This window comes from Polyodon spathula, chromosome 12 (assembly GCF_017654505.1).
Source record: "Polyodon spathula isolate WHYD16114869_AA chromosome 12, ASM1765450v1, whole genome shotgun sequence".
Lineage (NCBI taxonomy): Eukaryota > Metazoa > Chordata > Actinopteri > Acipenseriformes > Polyodontidae > Polyodon > Polyodon spathula.
Genome location: NC_054545.1, coordinates 39,883,761 through 39,911,327, shown reverse-complemented (window position 1 = coordinate 39,911,327; position 27,567 = coordinate 39,883,761). Strand labels below are relative to the sequence as shown.

Sequence of the window (27,567 nt, the reverse complement as noted above, 5' to 3'; positions counted from 1 at the left end):
TAATAATAATAATAATAATAATAATAATAATGTTGTCAGCCTGTAAATAGGCGTTCACGATTTAACATATCCAGTGAAATGCCTCGAACGAAGATCAGGAAATCAGCACAAACTACGGCTGGTGCAGGGAAGGGGAGGGGCTTCTGGTGGTGGGCTTGTTTAGCTGCAGAACTGCCCCACATAAAGCTGTGTGGAGAGTCTGGAGGATGGATAGGCGGCCAGTGCACTCTGTGCGTCACGCTAGGCAGGTGGTCGGGGGGGCTAGCTGATGTTGTTGATGCTGGGGCTGGGCATCGCTCTCTCTGTCATACTGGGCAGGTGGTCTTGAGTTAGCTGATGTCGAAGACGCTGGGGCTAGGCGGCGCTCTCTGTCTCGCTGGGCGGGTTGGACAGAATATGTGGCTAGTTGATGCCCTTGTAGATGCTCGGGGTGGGATGCTAGTTGATGATGTTGTAGATGCTGGGGGTGGGATTCTAGTTGATGTCCTTGTAGATGCTCGGGGTGGGATGCTAGCTGATGTCCTTGTAGATGCTCGGGGTGGGATGCTAGTAGATGTCCTTGTAGATGCTCAGGGTGGGTGCTAGTTGATGTCCTTGTAGATGCTCGGGGTGGGTGCTAGTTGATGTCCTTGTAGATGCTCAGGGTGGGTGCTAGTTGATGTCCTTGTAGATGCTCAGGGTGGGTGCTAGTTGATGTCCTTGTAGATGCTCGGGGTGGGATGCTAGTAGATGTCCTTGTAGATGCTCAGGGTGGGTGCTAGTTGATGTCCTTGTAGATGCTGGGGGTGGGATGCTAGTTGATGTTATTGTAGATGCTGGGGGTTGGTGGTGCCAGCAGCTTGGGCTTCTTCTTCTTGCTGGACGAGCCCCCCAGCCCCTGCTGCGAGCTGCCGCTGCCACTGTTTAGGCCCAGGTGAGGTTTCTTCTTTTTGGTTTTCTTGGACTCAGAGTTGTTGGTACCTGATGGGTTACTGAGAAGTTAAAAAGGAGCACTGAATACGTTTCAACCCTTTGCTGCCCAGTGTCAAATATATTTGACTTTGAGAAAATAGGCATTAAATAGGTATGGGAACATAGCCAGAGCAGTAAAGGGTTAAAATCCATTTATTTTACTATCACTGATAAATATTACCACTGTAATTATTATAATGTTTAGCAGGGTTTGAAATTTGCACTTTGCATCCGGTCCTGGGTTTCATAACTTCCATTGTTTACATATATTACTGGTAAACCTGCTCTGAATTAAACAGAAAACATTTCTCATCATGATAGTTGTTCAAGCAGCTATACGGTGGGAACAATTTAATTCATATCAAACTCTTAGGTCCTCATCATTTACATTATTACTGACAAGAGGAGGCCAGCGAGCTCAATTGTGCTTGTTTGGAACCTGGTGGTTGTTCTAACACTATACTTGATTGAAGGCCGTTCTGAACCCTAGGACACTTCAGGCCATGTGCTAGAGAAGAATCAGGGTGGTATTCGGAACAAAAATCAAGCATCCCCAGCGGCAGAGTGCAAGGGGGGCGGCCCCTTCAGGAGGACGGGTTGGCTGTAGGAGTCAGGAATCCTGCACTTACTTGCTTTGGACGAAGCAGAGTCTGAAGGCGAGATGTCAGAGGAGCCGTCCCACTGCAGTCGGCTCATGAGGGCCTGGTTCTCCGAGGGGTCATAGCTGTCGTTCTCCACACTCGTCTCCGGCTCCGGGAGAGACCTGCCACCGGGAATCAGAGGGGAACAGGACAAACACAACTTTGTTAATGTGAAAAATTAACAGAATTATCACGTCTACTTAAAAATCTTGTGAAAACCTTTGTTTACATTTTATTGTGACTTCCTACACTTGGGTCTGAAAATAGTGATCCTGGTAGTACAGCTGCTGTTTGTACATGTGCAGGTTCTCTGAAGCGCAGGTCTAGTAGAGATTGGATTTTATACATATTTAAAAAAGGTGAAAGTCAAAGACAAAAGATTATTTAGAAAATAGTATTGCTTAACACAAAACTATTTAGGCTATTTATAAATTGCCTATACTGCTTTAATAGGGACTGCTTTTTTTGAAATTATTTGGATATACAGTATTTGTATGAATGGACTTTATTATATATATATATATCCCTGTCATAACTTTGAAAATGTAACTTAGAATATAGATATAGATAGTACATGGTACAACTGTGCACACAGTGACTGAAGGGGATCATTGTCAAAAGAATATTCTTTGATGCGGATTAATTTTGAACCTTGTTTAGGCCTCTTCGCACCCGTCTTTTTAAATAGAACCTTGAGTTCCCTCTGTCAATTTGCTACTGGTTACAGGAATTACTTTGTTTGCACCATGCAGGGATGGAAATAAGACTCCTATTGCATAGCAGTTTTCCCTATTCCAGGTTTTCAAACTTGCTTGATTAGTCACAGTGTATAGGTAACAAATGCCGGTGTGCATTATTAAACTCATAGTAAAGCCATAAATGGATCTATGTGCTATGAAGCGGGAGGCTCATTTCCATCCCTGTCAGCTAGCTGAGTTGACACTCACGCTGAAGGCCCCAGCAGGAAGACTCGCACTGTCCTCCGCTGTTCGTCTGTGTGCTGCGGACATCGCAGCGACCTGGCGGGACACGCAACACCCAGCGATTAACAACAGTGACGCATACAGGGTGGCAACGAAGCCACGTGGTGGAGGAAAGGAATCCGTCTCAAAGAGAGAAAGATCAAATGGGTCAGATATGGGCATATGTGTTTTCGCCCGATTTTTTTACCCCAGTTTTTCTCCCTAATTTTGAATGTCCAATTACACTCCCCTCTCCACAGCAGCTCAGAAGAACTGCGCCTCTGATCCCATGATCACGCCGATCTCCTCTTTGCACCTATCTCTACAGCAGATCTCTATGAGCTCCCAGCCCACAGGAGGACAAAGGCCAGCCCTGCAGATGTCCGCTCGAGCTCACTGTGCAGTTGTGCCTTTACCAGGTGAGCCAGACCCCTGTAACACATACCCTTAACCCAATGATGTTCAGTATCCTGTGTATTCAAAAGTAAATGGCATTTAATCAAGCGTTGACAATTCAGTGTGTCCTCAATTCATCTACATCACCCTCATTCGAACTGCTCAAAGGATAACTGCAGTCCATTAGTGATTTTCTAATGTTAAGTATAGTTAAGTATCACATTGAAGCCCTTTTAGAAAAGCTGCACATGCTTTCAAAATCGAGATTGACAAATCTGCGCAGACATTTTTCTTTGCAAAAGCATTTAAAAGCTTACCTTGTACACATCTTCTTGGTATGTTCCGAAATGACCCCACATTGCTAAAAAGAACACATATTAAAAGGCTATGTTTAATCTCAGTATACCCAGGCCAAGTGGCTTATTCTGCAGTGTCTTATTTCTTAGGTTTTTAAAGTACGCCATGCTAACACGCTCACAAGAAATAAAATGTTCATTCTGTGTGATTAAATAATAATAATAATAATAATAATAATAATAATAATAAATAATAATAATAATATAATAATAAATAAAACCTACAAGAACGAATGATATTTTTCAGTGGTATAAAAGAAAGTGTAATAAACCAGTATATTTTGGTTTCCTCTCTCAAACTTTAGTGTTACTTCTCAATTAAGTATTCTTACCATTGCTAACGTCTCTGAAATGTGCGTTTTAACCCTCCTATTAAGTTTCGGGTCTATTTGACCCGACTCTAGTTTCCAATTAGCTTAAATGCTGTTTTTCTTCTCATTTTCTGTTAAATATTTTATGACTTTTCCTAGGTTGGGGTCATAAACTCAAACACAGAAAACAGAACCTTTGAGAGGTTTATTTTTTTTAGAACAGGTCATGTATACAAATAAGATGTTTTGGGTCACTGTGACCCGTGGCATTTATGTATGTAGATTTGTGGGCAGGAATAAAACAGACTTCTTTAATTTGTTATTTTATTATTGTTATATTTGTATTATCTCTGGAAATGGCTGCACCTGTCTGGAGATTTTTATATATAAAAAAACAAACAATATATATGTACAAGGCAGAGCCTAATTTTCTCTGTCAGTACTGCAACAGCATCTCATGGTAAAGACATTCCAAAATGAGGAGCTCCCAGGTAGGCAGTCAAAGAAGTTTTATCACAGCTCCTGGATTAAAAGAGCATAAAAGAGTAACACATTTGCAAATAAAAACATTTAATCAATTTAAGGTTTTTTAAATTAGTCTGAAATTGCATCGAGTCAATATGACCCAAAACATAACAGATGTAACTACATTCTGAACATAATAGGAGGGTTAAATACGGATTTTTCAATTAATATTAATTGGTTTAGTTTTGTTTAGTTATGTAAAAAATGAAAAACGTAAATTCCTCATTTTCACTGCTTTTCTGTAAAATATTCCCCCCCTAGCAGATGTTATTGTGCACCAAAAATGAGTGTTACTATGCAAGCTGCATCACCTTTAATGGAACAACATTGAGGGTACAACATTTGCAGAAATTAACAAGTCTCTTGCAACATTTGTATTTTTCCATGTGTAATAGAAACTGTAAAATGTATTGCGAGTGCCACCATTAAACTACTTCTGTCTTCACTATGTTGTTTAATATCCAGAGATGTGAGAAATATTAAAAACTGATATTGTTTAAAAACAGACATTGTTTTGATGCAAAGTTAGAAACATTTGCAAAATTGGGCCTACAGTACATAGCGTTTGATACAAATGGACGGCAATAGACAGGTTAAACTACTGAAAATATTCCATTCTAGTTCCTAACAAACCAAACAATTAGCATAGCAACAATCCCCACCTCACAGAGCCTTGTCCTTGTAACATATAGATGAAGAAGTAGCATTGTTTGGAGTCAAAACTTTCATGTTCCTCTCTTAATATATGAGGACAGTGTAAGAAAACAGCACTGCAAACATCCCAGAACCTTTTGACTACAACTCCCATAAGACACTGGGTTCAGGAAGATCCATCATGCAGACTAGTGTACTCACCGTCATCAGCAACGACCGCAGCTCCTCAGGACCCAGAGTTTCATAATTAATACCTGAATTATAAGTGTACTATGGGGGAGGGAAAACGGCATGTGTTAGTACAGAATAAAACATAGGAAACATGAGGTAAAACGACAAGAAACTGCTTACATCAGTGGTCCTCTACCTGTGGCCCATTGAACAAACTGACGTGACGTACAGTACTTGGCAGCAACTGATATAGCCAACTTTAGTCTGAAAAGAGTTACTGAAATGGCATAGAACCCTGTGCGGATCCTGTGATGAAGGCTGCTTGATATAATATAAAGAAGGGCACCAGCTAATAAACAGGTTGAGAACCTTTGGCTAAAATAATTTGGTCTAAAAGTTTAGATCCACCTTAAAAACCCAATGTCAAATTAAAGCAACTGCATGAAAAAAATAATAATAAATCCCCTAGAGGGGACAGGAATGAAAGACATTTCTGAAAACCACTAATACTTTACAAGCCTGGGCAATAATAATCTAATCAGAAATAGCAATAGAGAACTGTACAAAACAAATAATTGTATATTAAAAACAGCTACCTTTACAACAGAAATAACAATTCCTGCAAAAAAAAAAATATATATATACACACACACACACACACACACACACACATATATATATATATAAATATATATATATATATATTATTACCTTATAGGGATCAGAGCTTCCGCTACTAAGTTCCCCTGCAAATATAAGCACAAAGAAATTGCCATCATGACAGATGGAATCATACAGGCAGCTGTACAGCAACACAACAGCAGACAGTCAGGACAGGTGCTCTACCTTTATAATGCTAGTCGGGAGCCACAGTTACGAGGCCGTGCTATTTGTGTTTCTGCCTTATAAAGACAATGAAAGTGCAGAGGAATGGGATTATGGGGAAAACTGAGGCGTTATAACTGGTTCTGTGGCACATTATAAGGGGGAGTCATGTACATTCTGCACTGCAAATTGCTTGTTCTAGCAAACCAGCTGCCAAATTCATTCACAATTATTTTGTCACCACTGGGGGCTGGTTTCAAGATCTGAGCCGATCAGGCTATTTCATTAATTCTGATCTGCAATTGGTTCCCATTGCTCGCTTTATTGTGCTGGGACACTGACAAAATGTCTTTTTAGTAATAGTTTATATTATGATTGAGTGCAGTGAAACTATGTACATCTCAAAACTATTACAGGTCATTGAAACCTGGCAAACACGAGAGGGTGCTTTAAAACAGGGCATGTTACAAATCTGCAAAATGTAAATGCTGCAAAAATAGCATAATCACTAAACTGAGTTAATATACAGTATGTATGCTTTATATTGGCAAATATTTATTGCTGTAAATATATCCATAACAGGACAGCCACAAAATGAAGTCGCTGCAGTTTCCTATTTCACAGTACCTCAATCTCTGCAGAATTCATTTTTGAAGACTTTTGTGAAACAATTGTACTAGTTTCTTTTAGCATTGTTGGTGCTTAGTGTTTCAAACACAACATCATAATAAATACCAATTAAATACCAAAAATGTGTCAACAAGTAATAGACTTAAGAGGAAATAACACACATATTATAAACAAACAAAAAGGACTGGGGTACCTATCAAAGAACACCACCCTCTGCTGTTGACAATATATACTAGGATCATCCTACCCCGAAAACCATGCTGGTACAGTCCAGCTTGGATCAATGGAAACTATAAACATGTGGTCCAGGGAGCAGGGGTGGTTTATAGAAGACCTTGCACTGTAATCCGACAGGTAGTTAGGCGCCTTTAGTAAAGGCATTACTGTCTTTAAGAGACACCCGTCACTGAAACTGCAACTAGGACAGCAATATGAACGGTTTGATAAAAACTGCAGTTGTCTGCAAGCACTCTGAGGAAGTGGCACAAATAAATAGGAAGATAAGACCTGCAGCGAAGTGTGGTTGCTTGAGAGAAGCCTGTATCCCACCACATAAAACTGCCTTTCTCCTGAATCCTCTTGTAAAACAGCTTGTTAACAGTGGTCAGTGCAAGGTCATGAGCCACAGCCTTGTTTTGTCTGCAGAATTTAGTGATTCAGTCAGTGGCATTTCCATTGAGGTTGAAAAATGATCACGTGGAGCGTCTTTTAATGCTTGATCGATTATTGAGTCGTGCTGTTTAATGTAAATGGTAACCAATTTTATGTAATGGTACCAACAGGAATCATAACTAAAAAATAAGAATGCATTTTGCATCCAAACAACAATGTGAACAAGTGTTTTTTTGTTTTTTTTAAACCTACACTTTATTATTGTTACACCATGCAAGACGACACATATAAAACACATTTTTTTTATTTATTGCATCTTCGGATCTGCAGCGCTGCCGAGCACAGGATTACTAAGTTGAATTGTTATACATTTTATGAACGGAGAAATCACCTTTCAAGAGCCCTGCATCAGTTTAGTGTTTCAATGCAAATCAAGATGCTTTGCTGAGACGTTGTGCCTGTTGCCTTGGATATAAAATCGGTCTTACTTGAAATGCAGAGGAACAGTCATGCCACTCATGAGGAATGACTCGGATGCCTCACTCTGCACTGTGTGTCTTGGGAAGCGGTTAGGGTCGCTTCTCATTATTCGTCACATAAATCTGAAGGAACAAGATTCACGCCAGCGACCACTATGTTTGCAACTTTTTTTTTTTCTCTATCCACAATTTAGATTGTCCAATTACATTCCCTCATCACAGCGACTCCCCACAACAGCTCAGAACTGAAGGTCAGTGGGCGTCCTTGGATCCCACAGCCAAACCCATCACCACTTCATAACTGCAGGACAAAGGCAAGCCCCATAGGTGGGTGCTTTCAGCTCACCGTCCCTGTTGATTTTGTCTCCTCTAATCCGCACAGCACCAGAACCAATGCAGCACATCCTGTGGAATCCCCAGCCAAAACCAGCAACTTCACACACACTCAAACCTGCGCTCCCGTCTGTATGACTCACCCTGCCTTTAAGAGGTGAGCAACTGGGGACCCATGCATGGAATAGCTTCTCAATGGGTTCCTTCAGAAAAGTACATACAACTCTTGGTGTTCAATGGGTTAAGACTCTCAATGGCCTCCTCTAGTTCCCAACATTTCTGATGGTCTCACTCTCAAATGCATTGTTTAGTCTATTCAGTGATTTTATTTATTGATCCATGTTAACCTGGAAAAGAACCCTCTGGATTACCAATCTGTTTCAGGGGTCCCAACAAGATAGCAGCAGACACAATTAGTTACACAACTGCAGATATCCATACAAGACAAGACAAGAAAAACAAAACATGATACTTAAAAACCCACACAAACCATGGCATGATCCTCGTTTATAATATAGCAGCCACTCTAGTTGAGTTGACTATACTGAAGTCTCTTTAAAGTTGAAACATGTTGACTCTCCCACATACTGCTTGAGACATATTAAACCCAATTAAAAGTACCCTCCCCTCCCCTCCTCGATCAAATCTGATACAATTCCATGATTAACCAAGAACAGAATATAGATCAGAGACATTATACAGTACTGTGCAAAAGTCTTAGACAACCACAGAAACAGCTGCTCTGGTATAAGAAAAAAAAAAAAAAAAAAAAAAAAAAAAAAAGGATTAATCACACCATGAGTATTATAAACTGTCTATTATAAAGTACTGTTTGTTGTTCAAAGACATCAGCAAGCCACTCTCTCTCTGGATGGGCTCTTTTTCTGTCCTGAAGAAAGCACTTTGCAGCCAGGGGAGATGGACCAGAGCCATCATTCCTACCAAAGCCTTCAAACATTAATGTAGATCTCTTTGGCTTCTTCAAAACATGATTCTTGGTGTCCTCCTCCTAACATACAGTCTTGCGATGCCAACCTTTGACTCCTAGTCATAATTTGGCCTGGTGTTCTTTTGTTACGGTAGTTTCTCCAGCTAGTCCCTTCACTCCTCTGCTTTGAACGCTGTTCAGATGTGTCACTGCTGATATCCTCTCCACTGTGGTTTGTTATTTCCTCTGTCAAAACACTAGATGTCTGGTTAGGGCCAGTTCCAAAATTACAAAACGAAACCTCCGATTAGGACATGAAATCAAATTTCAATTGAAAATATAATTTGAATATGATCTGATTTTTTTATTTTTTACGAAAGGTCTTCTTTGGGCCATGGACGCCTAGGTCAGCAGATAGTCGGCAATATGCTCTCATAGAAATTGATCATGTGATGGCTGACTACAGTTTTCTTGCTGAGGCACTGTACATGGAACTTTGGTAGACAACCTGGCTTTGACAGAAGCGACGTTATAGCCAGGTTGCCTGTACAAGTTTCAAGAACAATGTTACTGAAAACTGATGATGTACACAAGAAAGGCATATTCTAAATTGACCTTGAAGAAAAAACATTTGAAAATTATTCTTTAGATTGATTTTCACTATCACCAAATCCTTTGTTTTAACCAGTCTGGGTCAACTAAGAACCAGCTTCCATTTCCACTGGAGACTTGGTGACCAGGAGATGGAAGATTTTTCACAATATTCAAAATAAACAAAAACAAAAAACCCAGGTGGTATGAAACATTTGCAGGTGCAGCTCTGTATTGATACTTCGATGTGCTCATAAAGACAGATTATCTTCAATTCCCACAAGCTTTCTCCCAGATAAATGTGCACCTTCATTTCTTGATTCACCTAGAATGTGCAGAATATATATTAAACAGCTTTGTTTACTTGTAAGAATTAGGACTTTGCTTGCTTGTAATTGGAAACAGGCAAGAGGAATGTAACTATGCAGTATATTCAGCAATCATTGGAATCTAACTCGTCTTAAGCGATCATCCCCTGTTTTACACCAGTTGCAGTTTTACATTCAAATAGAATACCTTGGTTAGTTTTGTTCCTTGTGTACTCTGCTTTATAAGTACAGTTTATGTACATTCCCCAAATTGTAACTGTAAAGACAATCTTCCTCTTCCCTCACAGACACCAGTTTTGCAATCCATCAGAGTAAAAATAGACATGCTTCTGCAACAAGCTGAGTTGTGAGATGCTAGAAATCACATTTAAAAGGCAGGTTGCAACCCAGAGAGCTGTAAAGCAGAAGTTTAACTTTGTTTTGTTTTTGAAATGGAAATGTTTTCTTTACTTACCGTTTTTATGTTTTATTGATTTTGATCTTCTTGGAGAATTTGGATTCTGAAAGTAAACAAGAGAGAGACACAACCTTGTAATCAATCCAGAATGTTTTGGGTATAAAAATAAATAAATAAATAAAAAATACATAAGTAAAATTCATGTAAATACAAAGACAGCACACTCTCACTATAACGGCACTCATTATAATGAACCTGGCGACCCCAAATAATAAAAAATAACATAAAACACACACTGTCAACATCCCAGTGTGTACACACGAGATCCACCTCTACGGTGAAGTCAACACAGCACGCACTTTTTTATTATGTCTCCGAAACAAAAATTATTTTATGTTGAAACAAAGCTGGAAATTAACTTGATTGTTTGAAAAAAGGCGTAAAGCAGGCATGTGTCTGTCATAAATATAGTTTGTCAAAAAGCACTCTTTTTTTGGCTTATTCAGCAACCATGCGGCAAAGCAAAATTGATTAAAAGAAAAAAAAAAAAAAAGAAGAAACGAGGTCTGATTAACTTTTCATGTCGGGTTGATTTGGAATAAAAGCTCAGTTTGGGATTCTTTGTCGGATTACGATTTGATGCACTTTGAAACAATTCATGTCAGATTCAATTCAGACAGGTTTGTTATAGCGAGGGTGTACTGTATTTTCAAACTACACACACACACACACACACACACACACACACACACATATATATATATATATATATATATATATATACACATATACACACACACATATACATATCTCCCTTGTTTTTAATAAATCAAAACTATAATTTTATTAAACCGATGCCCAAACTTGTACATTCTTGACAACCAAGAACAAACATATGACAACCAAAAACAAAAACATATCAGTAACAGATTTATCCTAACATTTCTACTACTAATACATTTAAAAAGCATCAACAAGCATTTCATCCTCAATACAAGTGTGTGTCATTATTATGACCAAGTGCTGTTTCATTCACATTTTCAAAGTTATGTTTCTACTAAAGAATAAAACTTACCACAAACCCGGGTTGTTTCAAAGAATGTAAAAATACCTTATCAGATTTTCTCTTCTTAGCTGTAAACATGAGGAGAGGCAGAAGTTAGACTAAACTGTTTCAAGAGAAAATACTGACTTCAAAAACCACAGCTTCAAACTCATAAACTATTTGTCAGGTCAGTTGAAATCTGATTAAAGTGACTGTAGTTAACAAAATAATTCCATCATGTTTACAGTTTGTGCACTTCCACTCACTAACGAGGTGTCCAATGTGCAGTTCTGAATGAAAAACCTGCATTTGCATTTTAAAAACAGGGTATCTGGTACTACACTTGGCTAAAGAAATATCTGCTTACAAGCCATGCTTTCAGATAGTGTCACACTTTCTTGGTCATTTCTCTGGAGGGTGAAATTGTCCCCACCCATTCAACTGCTTCCTGCCTGTCATTATCCAACCAGCTGCTTCCCCTGTTGACTGGCATGTTTTCAGCCAGTAAAATGACCCAGAAGACATTGCTGAGGTAAAATGACCAAGGAAGTGCAAATGCAAACAGTTAAGCCAAGAATAAGGCATCAAAACTGAGAGCTTCCTTTAAGCTATAGTAGTACCAGCTAGCATGTTTTAAAATTAAAACACCTGTGTGCTATAACATGCAGTTCTTTCAAAACTGCACATTGAGATAATGAAAGTCAAAAGCAGGTAGGATCCCTGTTTTATTTTATGTTTTTTTTTGGCTACAATGACTTTAATATTACAACAGAAATCAATTTCTGTTTGTTTATGCAGTAAATATATTCTTGATTTTTTAATTTATCTGTAGACTCCAACTTTCGCCACAGTCTCTGTAGCCTGGCATATCATAGAGTTTACATTGTGACTTACTGTGATTCTGTTCGGTGATTAAATGTTTCAACGCTATAAAAGATTCATATTTTTTGCCTTCCTTCTGGTGCCTTGCCTCTGTTGCGAACGAACTACATTGATATAAATGTTTACAATAAAACCTTGTCATTAGTTTTTCAAGTGAAATAAATGACAAGCATCTTGAAGAAGCCGACACTTAATCTTATGATCACAGCTGATGAAACACACTGTTGTGCACTTCACGTGCCGTTTCTAAAGAAACCTTATTTATTAAATTGTTACTTACACCTGGTTCATTGTTTACAAATCATGCACAAAAGCACCTTCTCGGGCCACAACATCACATTTAATTTGGCATTTACCAACTTTCCTTGATGAAAACTGCTTCTGACCAACTCTAAGGACACCTGATTTTCAGTCCCGTGCGAATCACGTGTATGTGCTTCTTTCAGATCTGCTTACATGAGATCTACTTGTAGAATTAAAATGCAAGACTGGTATGATTGAAAGGATTCATGTATGTGTGAACGCTGTGCAGCATGTGTATTGCTGGGTGTGAGTGGCCCCCAACAACTTATTTTGGAGCCTCTTCACACACCCCTTGCTGTGCTCACCTTTCTTCTCTGAGCCGTAGGACCAGTCGTTGTCATTGATGTCATCGTTGTCCTCCTGGTCACTTTCTGATTTGTTCATATTGTTACGACTGGCTATCCTGTTTAATAAGAAGACAGAACAACTCTGAGGTTAAAACACAGAACCAGGTACTCCAGAAACCAATCTTCAAACCAATCAGAAATGGGAGCTTTTCAGAACAAAAACAGAGCATACCAGGGGCAGGCATGTTAGGAGAAAGTCATCTGACAAAAAACGTTTGTAAACATGAATATGTGTCAAACATCTGTATCGCTGAACAGGAGTGCTGGACCTAGGCATGCTGGGGATGCACCAGCTTTGCTTGGCTTCAATCATAAATATGAGTTGGTATAAATATTAGTTGGTTTTGTTCAACGGCTTTCAGCACCCCCACTTTAAAAATTGTTCCAGTGCCACTGTCCTTGATATGTCCATAGGTTGTACCACAAATAAAACAATGCTAACTTTCTTATTTTTGCAATGAGGTGCAAGAAGCAGGGTTTAAAATTTATTGACAGGTTGGATCGAAATATCCAAACTGTCCTTTTCCTCGTGACATTTCACTCACTGTCAAAGTGCATTTTAAGAAGAAACTGTTTGAACAGCCGCTCAATTTCTTGTGTACCTGAAGGGGTTAAAAACAAAGTGGCAGTGAAAACAATAACAAAGTGTACAGCTCTGGCCAGCAGTTTTGCATCACTCTACAGAATTAACACATTTTACTTCATAAAGTCGAATGAAACCTGCTGAATAATGTTATGTTAACATATTGAATTACACACCGCTTTGTAGCTTTCCATATACTTCATGAAAAATTTGACATTTTGAAATTAACTTGAAATACTGTGTTACCATTATGGCGTCCGGTAGACTTTTGCGATATCAATTTTTAATTTCTTTAATAACATGATAAGTAAAAGATCAAATTTTTTTTTTTTTTTTTTTTTTTTTTTTTTATTATGTAACAGAAAAATTCTAGGTGATACAAAACTTTTGGCACACAGCTGTACTTTCTCCATACAGCATAAACTTAAAAGGTCACATGACCTCAACAAGGCAACCACATTAAATAAGAAGTTAAGGTCACTAACATATTCAGCAGCAAGGTTTCAATATGAAGTCACAACTGAGGGTATCTAGAGATTTAAAAAACTTCCGTAAACCATGAAGTAGAATTACTCGTCTTAAGTCACGACATTTAAGAAAGATATATTAGCAAAAGGACGAAGTCGGCCTCTGAGACAGTTTGAGATAGTAGCACAGCAACATGCATGATACCTGCCGTTTCTTAACTGTAGATATGCTTCACATGCTTTTTTGATAGCATGTGCTTCTTAGTAAGCAAATAGGTTTGTTATCATAATATCATTTTAGTAACAAATTACAACCAGGAAATACAACTTAAAAAAACAAAAAAACAAAGCAAAGGGTATAAGGGCAAGCTGAACGTCACAGTTCACTCAAACAGCAACAACAAGGTTATACTGTTCCTCCAGTGCCAGGCGTAGGTATATCACACAATTCACCGTGTTGCTGTGGTCTGCTCACCTGCGGTTAGCGATTCGGCTGCTGTTCCTGCCCATGCCCAAACACTTTTCCAGGTGTGGGGCGAAGCGCGAGGCTGCAATGCTACGGTTACAGTTGGGACACACACACTCCTTATTCTTCCACTGGTTATACACCTGCCCAAAGATATCCACGCCCGGCTGGTCTACGATTTCTGAAAGGAAAGAAACAGAGGTGATGTAATAATGAAGGTGATGTAATAATACAAGTGATGTAATAATGAAGGTGATGTAATAAGAAACAAAAAATATTCTTGTGCAGAGAGCACATTAACTGTATAGCAGAGGTTCTGAAAGAGTTTTGGTTATGGGCCTTGGGCACATTTGTGTCTTTCTCATATTTCTATCTTTGATCATTCCTTTGTTTTATATTTAAAAAGTGTTTCAAAATGTGAAATAAAATGCAGATTTATTTCTTGAATAGCACAAAAGCGGAGACTGAGAGCACAGAGTAGTAGAATACTCGCTTTAGTTCCACTTCAGTGTTCCAGGCAGTATTCCAGACTCTAGAATGCGTTCTGATACGTGTGCAGTGTCCCATGTTGTCCATATTGCAGACTTATTTTTTTAAACATATTGCCGACTGTTTCAATTTTTTTAAAAACATATATTGGAAATACATTTCTCAGCATTTACTTGGGAGTATTCAACCAGCAGAAGAAAAAAAAAAGGAGCCAAACGTTGGAGATCAACTCACCAAAGTCCTTCATGCTTTCTGGGTCTGTTTCGTCCAGAAGGAAGTAGCCACACTTCACAGCTCGGTGGACCTCGAAACACAGACCCAGGCAGGCATCGTCAATCAGATCTGTGTAGATCTCATGAGCCATGGCCTGGAACAGGGAGAGGGAGAGATTATGGATTCATGAAGCTTCAGTACTACACAGTCATACCTGGACACAGCCTTGGGTGCACTAAACTCAGAACGTACCAATAAAGTACTAAAGCAAATTTTAATGTTTTAAAATGAGTTGTGCTGAATGTACTTGTGAAGTTCAGGTATTTGTACTATCAATATTTACAGACAAACTTGAAACAACTTTATCACCCAGAAAGGCACATTTTCCCCAACACAGTGTTCACCTAAGGACATGTGTTAAAGTGAAGGGCGCCGTCAGATTATCCCTTTTAAATGAACACAACAATATATAAATGAAGGTGCTAGCCGAAATGGTTTACATTGGCAGTAGGAATCCACCTGCATATCAACAACAAGGCAGGAATTATGAAACACTCCTCAGAATTCAACACCTGTAACCCCTAGAGTGCAAAGACAGTGGTAAACATTTTGGACAACAGAGCAAATATTGAGGTCCAGATTTTAAATATCGAAGGGCCAATTCAGATGGTTTCAACAGCATCAATGTTACACTCTAAAGCTTTACCTTAGCAAGAGAAATGTAAACCAGGGCCACTACCACTGCAGCAGTTCTCATTCATAATCCATTTTGAATGTTTTACTTTGTGGTTCAGTATTACTCATTCCTGCCCTGGTCCTGATTTAAATGTGACTGGGACTGGTTTCAGATCCTCAGCACTGCCAGCGGGACTTGTGGAGATGCTACAAGAGGAGATTTCTGCAGCCATGTGTTTAAAATCATCCGGGCCTCAAACAAACAGGAGTCAAAAAAGAACTGAGCCAGAAACAGTCATGGTAACAAAAAACAAAACAAAAACAAAAATTTTGAAATGTTTTTTCAGATTGATGTTGACTTAGTCGATGGGGCCCACAGTGTTGTATATTACATTATCAAACCTGTCCTACAGAATCATGGAATACAGCGCATAAACACAATACCAATAAGAATGGGCATTTCAAAATCTGGAAAACTATCCCCCTCCCTCCCCCCAATAAATAAATACATGATGAATGAATGAATAAATAGAGATAGAAATTAACATTGCCAAGAGGGCTAAAACCAATGCCAAAATTTTTTTCCAATATTTTAACAGCAAAAGAACATTCAAGGAGGAAGTAAAATGTCTAAGAGATACAAATAGCAACATCAGAACATTATTAAATGACAACAAGAGGAGGATACAGACAACATGCCCCACATGTCGACCTCTTCCTATCCAGTTTTAAATAACTTTAGCATGAGAGGCAGAAGTGTTAAAGGGACTAGCAGCTCTTAAAATAAACAAATCCCCTGGGCTGGATGATATCCTCCCAATAGCACTCAAAGAAATGAAAGAAGTAATTTACAAACCACTAACAAAGATTATGCAACAGTCTCTTGAGACAGGGGTTGTACCGACAGACTGGAGAATTGCAAACTTAATACAATCCACAAAAAGGGAGACAAAACCGAACCAGGTAACTACAGGCCAATAATCTTGACTTCTACAATATGTAAGCTTATGGAAACTAAGAAAAATGGAAAATGGAAAATTACCTATGGTAACAAGTCAGCAGGTTTTAGGAAAGGGAGATCGTGTCTAACTAACCTGCTTGAATGCTCTTTTTTTCTTATTTTCTGTATAATATTTTATGACTTTTCCTAAGTTGGGGTCATGAACTTAAACACAGAAAACAGAACCTTTGAGAAGTTTTTGTCTTTTTTTTTTTTTTTTTTTTTTTTTTTTTTTTTTTTTAAGAACAGGTCACATACAAATAAATGCCACGGATGAAACATCTTATCTATGTAGATTTGTGTGCAGAAATCAAACTTCAATTTGTTATTTTATTATTATTATATTTATATTATCTCTGGAAATGGCTGCACCTGTCTGGAGATTTTTATAAATAAAAAAACAAACAATATATATGTACAAGGCAGAGCCTAATTTTCTCTGTCAGTACTGCAACAGCATCTTATGGTAAAGACATTCCAAAATGAGGCGCTCCCAGGTAGGCAGTCAAAGAAGTTTTATCACAGCTCCTGGATTAAAAGAGCATAAAAGAGTAACACCTTTGCAAATAAAAACATTTAATCAATTTAAGGTTTTTTAAATTAGTCTGAAATTGCATCGGGTCAATATGACCCAAAACATAACAGATGTACCTACATTCTGAACATAATAGGAGGGTTAAATATGTACAATAAGAACTCAGTGAATTAAGGTCAGCAGAAAGCGAGGTTTATACATGTTAGAGTGGCCATATTAAGATGCCACACTGCTTAGACCAGACTGAGGCACTGATTAAGCCAGACTCCCTTTCCTTCTTACCTCCAGTTTACTGTTGTCCAGGCCAGATAGAGACATTTCCTCCATTTTCATTTGCAAACACTAAATGGGGTAGAATTCTTGTCTACATAGTACAGGCAGCGTTGGGAAATGGCACTGAAAAATAATACAGAAAGAATTCAGGTTAAAGACCTGGAAAGATCACCTCATGAGACAGTCTAGATGGAAAACCCTGTAATATTGGCATGGCATACAGTGACAGGTTCATGCAAAAAAAACACCAGTGAATGTGAATGTGAATGTGAATGACTCCTCTTAGTAAGTTGTCAAAAAAAGAAATAGTTTTCAAGTGCAATGGCTCAATAACATCAACCACCATTCAACATGCAAATCACAATGCATCAGCAGTACAATAAACACAATAATCTATATTCTATCCTGATAATATCGCATTAAATCGATACCCGTTTAAGTTTTCAAAATAGCAAGACAGCTGGTGTCCTTGCAGCTGAAACTGCTTTTTTTGGGGCTGTAAACAAATTGGCTAATAGAGGGTTAACTAATAGGACACAGCTAGTAGATTTTACTAGTTGTTTTTCTAGTTGACTAGTTGCAACTGGTTGCGTTTTTTGGAACAGTGCACTCTGCTCGGTCATTCTGTAGTTTGGATTTGAATAAATGCAAGATAAATTGGGATATGTAACAAAAAAAAAAACAACAACAATCAATGCTAGAACCTGTTGGCCAGGAATAGTTATTTTTGTCGTTGTTGTACATCGTAGATAATTTCCGCTCAAGCAGTTTTTCCTCCCCATAGAAGCACATATCCTGACATGGGCCTACAGTATTTGAACATCTACAATAATTCTCATTAGTTATCAGCTAATAAAATGAACTTTACCCTTTGATACAGAACAGTCGCTATTACATGGATGAGTTTTGTGTGTGTCTATGCGGCAGCATGAATTCTTGCCTTTCAGTTTGTAGCCTGAAAACAGAAGTGAAATAGAATGTCTCAGTCCAAGTGTTGTCAAGCTTCTGCTCGTGAGCGCTGTGCTGTGAGTGACGGAGCTCAGTTCTCTACCCTCGTCCACCCCAGACCTTGCATATGGGATACCAAGAGGCAGAAAGACAGCTGCAGGCTAAGGGAGGAAACAATTATGAAATGCAGCAGCCCTGCTGAGGGCCTCCCTCCTTCAGACTATAGTAAATGTTGATCCAATATGGATACACTGTAGAGTTAGGTACAAGCTTGGTTCTCATTGTGTATCTGTTAAATAGGTAATGAGGTAATGAGAAAAAAAATGGTTTAAAACACCACAACAATGTCCCTACCCAGTGTCATAAAACAATGTCTCACCCAGTGTCATCACAATGAGTTTCCTAGATATATGTGAAAATTCAAGTGGGGCATACGGACGCACATTTAGGTATAATAAAAAGATTATGAGCAATCTTAAAATGAGGGAAAGTTTAGTTTATAATCAAAATGGGTCTCTCTGGAAGTTACAAACTTAAGAATATTTATGAACAAGGCTTTCCATCTCCTTCAGCACTTGTCGTGTTCCTAGTAGCTGATTAATCTCAAAACTTAAAAGAGCCCAATGACTAAGCATCAACAACAAGACTAGATCATCCATTACATGCCCAGACCGCTCTCTATGTAAAAGAACTGCCTCCTACCCTCTGTCCAACATCTGTCTCCACTTCATTTCCAACTGTGTCCTTTGGTCCTGGTACCTTGTATCTCCATTTATTTTGTACAGATTCACATTGCTAGGACTAGGACCAATATAACTTTCTGTTGATAATGGTCTGTTTGTGTTACCTCGTTTCCATTGCAAGAGGTTCTCTAATATAATTACTCTTCAGAAAGTCAATCAAAAGTAGTTTATTCAGGAATCAAAATGCAAGCAGAAACAAAGCAAATCAAATGTGATGCATCAGTGATCTCACACACAGGCCTTGGTTGATGATGTTCTGAGCTGGCATCAGTGTAGGCATCATTTACTTCTGAGCCCAGCTTTCACGGCATCAGAGATGTCCGTTTTCTGAGCTGAGCAATTACTTCATACAGCACAGATATACAGCTAGCTTACATAATTTCCTTGACCAAATTTGGTCTTATTTCTCTAGCATGATGCATGGTGTGAGAAAAAGCACATTAATAGTTGTGTATCTTCTTCACTTCACCAATGTCAGGAGACACCCAGATAACAAGAAGTTACATTTAAGAGTTTTGCTAAATTCTCACTAGCAGCAAAGCACTATACCCAAGCATCACAAGGGCGAACGACAAGGCTGGCGATTGGAAACTGCTGATGTACACAGCTATGTACGGTTTATTTTTAAGAGTTAATTAACCCTGCGTTGATTCAGAGTTTACATTTAAACACAGGAAAAAAAAATCACGTAATGTTTACAGTTTCAATGATTTCTTTACCATTTAAAGGGGCAACATAAGCAACACGTTGCATAATGCAAAGGTACAAAGGCTGATGAACCAATAGAGCTTGCGCATTTTAATTGGAATAGACACCACCCCTCACAGGGTGTGTGTATCACAAAAAATCTATGCGTTCCATTTGTATAGTGCTACTATGCATTCCGTGACACTTACCCAAAGTTATGTCACTTAACAAAAGTAAATGGTTTTAGAACCAATTTTAATTGGTTTGATTATGGTTTGTATATAGGCTCAAAACAACTTATTAAGCAGAAACCAAGGTTTTAACAAAGGTTTTATCCATAAGAAAGTACCACTAATAATTACATTTTCTAAATTATTACCCAACATTTCAAAAATGGTTTTGAATCACATGTAAAGTGTGCAAAAAATATTGGTAAAAATAAAAGTGAAAATCGCAAATAATCTTAAATACATCATGCAAGGATCGCAACCTTGTATATATTACAATTTGCATGAAATGTAATACAATAAAATATGTAGGACAGGTACATTATATAAAATAACAGAACCACCTATTAAATACAAGAAATAAAAAAGTAAACAAACCAATAGTTCAACACTTCACAGGGAACAGATACACCATGGATGACCTAAAGTTTGTGGTTTTAGAAAAAATGTAATTAGATAAATGTACATGAACTACGAACCACATACCAAAACTTCCATATGGCCGAGAGCCACGACACATACTGTAAAACATGAAATGTTTGCGAGCAAGACATTTTAAATACTAGCGTTGTTGTGCGGTACAGTAGTTGTAAGACTGTCTCTTGATGGCAGCAAAATACATAAGAATAAGGGACATAAGCCCACACAGTTTCTGTGTAATTTTTATAGTACTGTTGATCTACAGTGTATTAAACTAACTGTACACTGGTGTTTTTCCATTATTTCTGTTTATACTGCATATATTACGCACTTTAAATAAAATATATTCAGTTATGAAAGAAATTATGATAACTGCCGATGACTAGGTTCCTGAAGCTTTAAATAGAAATGAACAGTCAACTGTTACATCATTAGCTATATAGTGAATGACATAACAAAGAAATTAGACTTAAAGAGAAATAAATGTTTGGCTACCATGGCTTCAAAAGCCTATAAATACCTCCAATGTTTGTTTCCAAACACACTTTCCCTTGAGAAAGGTATGTTAAGGATATCGTTTGGGAAGTTGGCTCTTTGAGCAAAAATATATATAAATGTATATACAGTGCTGCCACGATTAAATCGAAAATCGATTTTTCAATTGATATAAACATTGCTTAATCGATTAAATAATTATATTTTTGTAACGTGCATAGTTAATAACATTATTTAAGTTTATCAACGAAACTGCACCGAATGCCCTGCCTTGCTATTTACAGTATTTGTGCCAGACAAGACGTGGGCGTGCTCTTCTTTTCCTGCTTGTGTTAACTAGCATCTGATTTGCTGGTCCCATCCTACCAGCGAATCAGTTTTAAAAATGCTTTGCAAGTACGCACCCTTGTGTATTTGATGTACAAAAAAAGTGCGCCGCCTTGGATCCAGAGCAGGATTCTTGGCAAACAACATGTAAACAAACTGTGCACAATGAAGAAATCTGACTGTACATAGTTTGTGCTTCTTTGGAGTTTCAAAATGAACTATTAACCCTGGGTATAATAATGTTTTTTGAGTTTTTTCTTTGTTTTTTTTTTTTTTTTTTAACAATGTATTTTTCAAACTGGGCTGCATGCTCCCCCTGTGTTTCCTCATTGAGGACCTCATCTATGTCCAGTAAATAGAATCAGTGCTGCCCACAGCTGATGAAACTAATAATGTGCACTTGAGGAAATTTTTGGAAATCTCCTTTTGGAAATTTTTTTTTCTCAATATGAACGTGTCCATTATAGTTATCAAATGTATTTGACAGAAATTAAAAGCATTTGATAACACTATGTAACACAATTTTTGTTCCTGGGTAGTAAGTGTTATTTCCTAATTGCTTAAGCCTCAAAAGTATAGAAAACGGCTATTATTCCCCACAAACTTTGCTTTTGTGACCAGGACAGTGATATTTTGAAATGTACCTATTTCCAATGAGAAAACGGTCATTTCGTTCACATAAAGTCAGAAAAAAAACAACATATGAATCCAAATTAACATGTATTTATACTAAAGTAATACAAAAATGACTACAAAAGATTTAGATGTGAGTATTTTTTCGGGATTTACAATTACACTGTAAATCACTTTCACGAATCTGCCCCCAAATGTAGTCTCCCATCATGTTCTCGTTATACTGTCCTCGGTAGCGGCGTTCAAAGTCCAGTATATCCTGGTGGAAGCGCTCGCCTTGCGTCCAAATTTTGGACACCATAATATCAGTTCTGTTTTCTAGCCAAAGTAGGACTAAATCTTACGTTGCTTTTATGTTACATTTATGTAATTGTCCCATCAATATATATATTTTTCCATGGGCCCCACTGTACTTTAATTCCGAGGAGTGTTTTTTGAATCAGCCCCAATTAGTAGACTTGGGCAATCCTTTTGTAGCACTGGCTTCAACTTACTGGCCCTGTATTCAATACTTACAAATATGTAGAGATGTGCCAATTGTGGGGATGGGGCGATCTAGCCGGGGTTTTAGGTGGGTGCAGACTGGCTCAGCCCTGCAGAATGGCCTTTCCTTTCTCAGTGTGATGCGCTCCTTTAAAAGAAACAAAAATCAATATTACGATCTCAGCCTCTCACATCAACATTCACAACAGATTACAGGAAGGCTGCTGCTTGTGCAGTCTAATGCTGGTGAAAGCTGGTTATCTTTCTGGGCACAGCCTGCATAGAGAAGCACGTAGGCATTAGGTCAAGGAAAATGTCAACTCTGTCAGGTCGCTTTCTTTATCAGGGCGGCTCAATAGGCCCTCTTGTTCTTACTGCTTTGCTGTTGATCTTTTTGTCTTCACGGTTTTATTTTCAACTTGACACAGGTGAAGCCCATTTTTCCTATCACTAACAGTGAAAAGTGTTGAATTTAAATCAAGGGAAGTAATGTTAAAATTGTACAATGCATTAGTAAGACCTCACCTTGAATAGTGTGTTCAGTTTTGGTCACCTTGCTACAAAAAGGATATTGCTGCTCTAGAAATTATTAATTATTCCGGGTTTAAAAGGCATGTCATATGCAGACAGGCTAAAAGAATTGTATCTATTCAGTCTTGAACAAAGAAGACTACGCGGCGACCTAATTCAAGCATTCAAAATTCTAAAAGGTATTGACAATGTCGGCCCAAGAGACTTTTTGCACCTGAAAAAAGAAACAAGGACCAGGGGTCACAAACTGAGATTAGACAAAGGGGCATTCAGAACAGAAAATAGGAGGCACTTTTTTACACAGAGAATCGTGATGGTCTGGAATCAACTCCCCAGTAATGTTGTTGAAACTGACTCCCTGGGATCCTTCAAGAAGCTACTTGATTCTGGCCACCTGCTTTACCACTAGCACCTCATTATTCCCAGGACTGCTTGTTTTGCTGTTACCTGACTTTGACTCGGATCAAGTCTATTTTCTCGCCACAAGACATTGTATCTATCAAGGTACTGCACCATTCTTGGGCGGGGTCGGGTTAGTGAGAACATAAAACAGGTAATGTTACAAATCTAGCCTTGGGCACACAAGTCCTTAAATGCAAATGCAAATTTTGGAATTGCTTTGCCCCCTGTAAATTACACTTACCTGGTTTCACAGGCTCCAATTAATACTAATCTTGGACTTCCTAATGTTGCCTTAGGTAACGTAGTCCATGATTAGCGCTAAATCAGGATCTGTGAAACCAGCCATTAGTTGTAAAGACCTAATTAAAGAGCAAGTAGCTTCAAATTAATTAAAAATCAATATTGGAGCAAGAGAACACAGGATCAATCAGTGATTGCATACATCATAAAACTGTAAGTGAAAGGTCAAATAAAATAAGGCCTATCGTCTAATACACACACTTCCTTTGTCACAGATAATAGGAACCCATCCACACGCTTTCATTCTATGGTACACATAGGAAACCATAACAGGAAATGAAGGGGCAGTCAAAACCAAGTACAGTACTTTCACACTGTTGTGGCAGGTCATGGTGACATGTATCAACAAAATCAGTAAACTAAATCACCCGTATAATGTACATTTTAGATTTAGCATTTCATTTCTGTTGATCTTTTCCATAGCCCTAGCCACAAGACAGGACCCATGCATTTGCTGCATACAACAAAAGCAAAGGCTAGCATTTTCAGCAGACAGGGCGTTTGTTACATTTGGGTTCTCCCTCTCATGGTAGAATTATCAGTTTACTTGTGCAGAGTACAATAGCACAGCATCAGCCTGTCTCCTACACCACAATGTAAATCTCTTCCCTGCCGCCCTGATCCTCAGTGTAGTAATAGTCATTACAGATCTGGTGAGCATGCCAAAGCTCCCATTGCCAATTGTTATATAGCACAGTTCTTGACAAAGTCATCTGAAAGCGCTTCACAATAAAAAATAAAAAGTAAAATTCAAGACCCTGAAAATGCTTTAAAAGGTCAACAATTTTAAAAGTGATACATAAATCTCATAGGAAGCCAATCCCTGAATCCCTAAATATATAACCTTCAACTCTGCAAAAGCAGCTACATTTTTATGCTGTCTTGCAACTGCAGTGGTACTCCAAATAGCACCCATTTACTACCAATGCAGAATATCTTGATGGGATATTTGATTGCAGATTGCAAACTTGTATTCTGTTTTCCCTTCTGGCATCTTCCTTTTCTCTAAGAAAAATGTATACAAATGTCACTGATGTAATAACCAATAGATACAAGTGCCTGTTCTCAGAATCTGTAGGTCTAGCACTGACTTGTCTTACCAACAACAAAATGATTGAGAACACTGTTGCCATGATTTGTTTTACTTATTTATTTGTTTATTTTTTTGGCCGCTTTGTTTGCTCTATAAAACATAATCGTCTCCGTTTGGAACTGACTTTATACAGCAGAAAAGGACCTGCAGAGTGGAAACCCGATAAAAGGCGGCAGGAACTGAAAAACAAACGATCTGATAGTTCTGTGTATTTTGCATGAGAATAGAAATGTACTTTGATTTTTGTTCATGCACAACATAGACTTGTATCTTTCCAAAACATATCAAAATGTCTGATATTGTTTTACGCGAGAACAAAAGCATTTGTTTATTTATTTATTTTTTTTAAATGTTGTTTTGCTAGGAATAAGACGTTTAAATAGTGGTCTGGTTTTTTTTTTTGTTTTTTTTTTTTTTTTTTTTTTTTATGGAGATGGTTACAAAATTGTGTTGTATTTCCCATGCATACTCTATACATCATTAGATTTCTAACTGTAATTTTTGAGAAATGATCTTTGATTATGCAGCTTTATTTATCTATTAATCCTGCAACGTGTGATTAAAATAAGTTCGTTTTTAAAAGTAGAACTATAGTGGTGAATGCCAGGGTTTGCAGTGGACACAGAATCCAGATCAACACCAGTCTATCTTAATTTCTTTATCCTCAGATAAAACTGCGTCCTTCCTTGGACGAGCCTTACTGTACTGGGGAAATTGATATTTGTTTAACTCTAGGGCAAATATTTTTCTTTAAGAGGAGTTGCGTAGTGTATATTCATTATTCGGGATTATGTATAACATGTAGCATCCTCTTTTTTCTTTCATTTCCCTATGTGGTAAAACTAACTTATATCAACAGTCTTGTCGAGAAGGGATATCTAAATATTTAACAGGCCTTACTTGAGTTTGAACATCATAATTTACAAGTCACGTCAAAAAGTCAAAACTACAGTAAACAAACATGAACTAAACGTGAGAATTGCAGTTTATTTCTCCTGTCGAAACTTCATACAGTGGAATTAAATTCTGATCGTTTAGAGAAAGGTTTTTTTTTTTTTTTTTTTTTTTTATTTGCTATTGCGTGCAACTTTCAGATACAAGAAAATAACTACTTTTTTGGGTAGCACAAGCTACAGTGCATTGTTAGTACAGAGCCAGCATTTACTCTGGTCTACTATAGTTAAACGAGTAAGTCCAGGATGTACCATACTGTAATCATCCCAAAATATATTTTAGGTAATAAATCAACCAAATACATATTAAAAGCTGAAAACAGAACACTCGTTGTATCTGTATCTGTCTAAATGCAACTGAAAAGGTTAGCGTTTAATTTCTAAATGCAGTTTATTAAAAATATGGATTATCTTATCTTTGCAGGTATGTTACATCGATTAAAACAAAGCCCAAACTATACTGTTGAAAAGCAACAGACTGGCTTCATAGAAAAGAATGCCACCATTTCCGTAGCCATAAATGGGAGCAATGTTGTAATTTGTAAAAACCGTCCAAAAGATAATCCTATACAAGTATTAAGACGTTATTACCTTTTGTTACTTGCAGTTTACTCACCCTGACTCTTAAAAGGTCGAAGCTGGAGATCAGAGCCGAATCCAGCAGCTCCCTCCCCGGCAAGCCATCTCATGAAGACACCGGTGTCCCATCCGACCCCCGCATAACTCCTTTACGAATACGATAATTAAATTTGAAGCTGTACAAATTCCTCTCAGAAATATGCACACACACACACACTTAAATATATGTTCCCATTATTTCTACAGCCAAAATAAATCAAATACTTACAAAATGCAAAAATAATAATAATAATTATTATTATTTTGCCAGACGCTTTTTTAAATGACTATTTATTTAACTGTATAGTTTTGCAACTGCAGCGCTATACGTTTCATATACACTCCTTTATCTGTGAAGTGCACATGCAAACAGAGTTGTACCAAAACTCATTATATTTCCAAATAAAAAATAATACAGCAGCAATACAGACGCGGAGGACAACCTACCTTGGTAGTCCTGTCGATACGCGCCCAGTTTGACACCAAAACTGACCAACAGCAGAGTGGTTCTGTAAGATGTTCACCAATTATCTCTCGGTGTGGGCAGATATTTCCTCAATCGTCCTGTTTCAAGTTGCGTTGCGCGGTTGCATGTAATTCATATCATTGTTGTTATGCTAAATATTATTGCTGTGCTTTTTACTGCCTTTAGCGAAATAGCGACGTCACATAACGATATGTTTAAAGCATTGATACTTACAACGACTAATGCACATTTATTCAAAAGAGGTTTAACGTTTCGAAATGTTAACCCCTATTCCTTTCGTGTTCTGTATAGTTTACAAATAGACATTTACCGAATATGTATTGTTCCTGTGAATACTGGGACTAAAAACACCGTATAATTACGTCGACATGCGCAACAATTTTAAAGTATCTTACCATAATTAATCTAAAACTTAAAGGCGGTGTTATACATATTTTAGTAAGTAATTAAATTGGAACTGACGATGCATAGTACGGAAACAGCCATTCCGTGATTCTATATTCGCGAGTGTACTATTACAGCAGCACATTGTGATAATAATGACGCGGCGAATGGATACGAAACCATGTAAAGTGACCCCTTACCAAATCACCATAGGTTAAAATAATGATAAAAAGTAAATGCATTTTACAGTTTCGTTACCCTGTAACACGGGTTTAAACATACAGTTATCCTCAAATACATTTCGAATCACAGCCTAAATATGTTTGTGTATTGTTGTCGTTGCGCAACTTTCTCCTGGATCAGTGTTAACCATCATGATAAAATCTCCATTCACCCCCGAAACAAAATATTGGCTACGCCACTGATAAATACACAGGAATTGTATTTAGTCGCATCTGTATCGTTTC

The 27,567-nt window shown here is 37.8% G+C and overlaps 1 protein-coding gene across 6 annotated transcripts; it reads right to left on the bottom strand.

Annotated features, from left to right (window-relative positions):
* LOC121324480 (ataxin-7-like protein 3) lies at nt 1-27,449 on the bottom strand. Of its 6 annotated transcripts, XM_041266416.1 has the most exons (15): nt 26,677-27,449; nt 26,228-26,337; nt 22,366-22,480; nt 17,379-17,492; nt 14,908-15,040; nt 14,194-14,365; nt 12,627-12,724; nt 11,167-11,225; nt 10,149-10,194; nt 5,679-5,713; nt 4,998-5,066; nt 3,268-3,311; nt 2,540-2,611; nt 1,581-1,714; nt 2-960 (listed from the first exon to the last, which is right to left on the bottom strand). In XM_041266416.1, the coding sequence occupies exons 4-15, from the start codon at nt 17,427-17,429 to the stop codon at nt 794-796; spliced, it is 1,080 nt and encodes a 359-aa protein (XP_041122350.1). In that variant the 5' UTR covers nt 17,430-17,492; nt 22,366-22,480; nt 26,228-26,337; nt 26,677-27,449; the 3' UTR covers nt 2-793. The 6 variants fall into 6 exon arrangements, with proteins under 6 accessions (XP_041122351.1, XP_041122350.1, XP_041122349.1 ...); XM_041266415.1 differs by lacking the exon at nt 26,677-27,449 and having other exon boundaries at nt 26,228-26,657; XM_041266420.1 differs by lacking the exon at nt 26,677-27,449 and having other exon boundaries at nt 815-971; nt 26,228-26,657.
* Nucleotides 27,450-27,567: the final 118 nt, after the last annotated feature.

Coding starts and splice junctions, on each gene's coding strand:
- LOC121324480 (XM_041266416.1), bottom strand. CDS start 17,429: ATGAAAATGGAGGAAATGTCTCTATCTGGCCTGGACAACAGTAAACTG. Junction 11,226..12,626: donor CTACGGCTCAGAGAAGAAAG/GTGAGCACAGCA, acceptor TCATGTTTACAG/CTAAGAAGAGAAAATCTGAT. Junction 1,715..2,539: donor TTCCTGCTGGGGCCTTCAGC/GTGAGTGTCAAC, acceptor TCCCGGTGGCAG/GTCTCTCCCGGAGCCGGAGA.